The sequence below is a fragment of the Cystoisospora suis genome (genome assembly GCF_002600585.1).
Source record: "Cystoisospora suis strain Wien I chromosome Unknown contig_2347, whole genome shotgun sequence".
Lineage (NCBI taxonomy): Eukaryota > Apicomplexa > Conoidasida > Eucoccidiorida > Sarcocystidae > Cystoisospora > Cystoisospora suis.
In genome coordinates, this window is record NW_027155146.1 from 1 (window position 1) to 1,084 (window position 1,084).

Here is a 1,084-nt window from a genome sequence, read left to right on the forward strand (position 1 = left end):
AGAAAGAAAGAAAAAGAAAGGAGGAAGATGAGAAAGAGTACACCAAGTCTTGAGAGAAGAAGAGGAAGAAGAGAGAAAGACGAAGGAAGAGTCAACGCTGGTATAGGGTATGTGATACATACATATATATACATACGTACATATATATAGAGAGAGAGAGATAGATATTCATACATAGACACGCACATACACAGTAGTGATGCCTACATATTCATGCCTACGCATAGACATGGGGCAGTCGATTAGGCGAGGTGAAAGCGTAGAAAAGAAGACATTTGGCAAGTATTTATGTCTCTACGTGGAGACTCACTAAAGGGATAGAACAACAAGAAGCAGATGGGGACAGACCAGTGGAAAGAAAATAAAGATGGAAGAAAGAAATGAAAGCAACACCTGTCGACAACCCAGAAAGTCCATAGAGATAAATTGAAGAGAGACAGGCTAACCATAGATAGATCAAAGAAAGCCAGGCAGATAGATAGATAGATTATAGATAGATAGATAGATTGAGTCAAGATGGACAGACGGATGAAAGAGATATTTAGGAGATAGCTTCAAGATGAAGAGTAGAATAGATGAGTAGAGAAGGGGCGGGATAGATACCAGGAGAGCAGTAACTTCCTTTGGGGCATTCCCCGCCTTCGACATGTTCGGGACATTTATCGCCAACAGTCGAATCGAGAGGGGCAGGTGAAGAGGCTTGAGAGATGCAGACAAAGCCTCCGTAACAGATCCCTGAGACTTCCGAGAGACCTTCACCCCAGCAGTAATGATGGCTAGGACAGGGAAGACCCGTCGCGACGCCTTCTGGGCAGTACTGACCAAAGAAGCACCGAGACCCCTGAAGAGAGCTTGTCCCTTCATGGCAGTAGTATCCTAGAAAGGAAGAGAAAAGAAGAAAGAAAAAGAAGAAGAAGAAAGACAGGGAAGAAAACCGTTTGCTGAAGATCTCAGGTGAAAAGAGAAGGGAAATTGCGGGCTACATCATGTAAAAGAAGAAGAAGAAAGAGGAAGAAAGAGACGAAGTGCAGTGACGAGGATAGTAAGAGGGGAGCAGGATGGCAAAGAGAGAGAGAGAGAGAGA

The 1,084-nt window shown here is 43.8% G+C and overlaps 1 protein-coding gene across 1 annotated transcript; it reads right to left on the reverse strand.

The window, feature by feature from the left end:
• Positions 1-608: 608 nt before the first annotated feature.
• Positions 609-1,075, reverse strand: CSUI_004904 (uncharacterized protein; the record flags this gene model as incomplete). The annotated part of the gene is made up of 1 exon (XM_068065085.1): positions 609-1,075. A coding segment is annotated over exon 1 (255 nt), but the record flags the coding sequence as incomplete, so codon positions are not given.
• Positions 1,076-1,084: the final 9 nt, after the last annotated feature.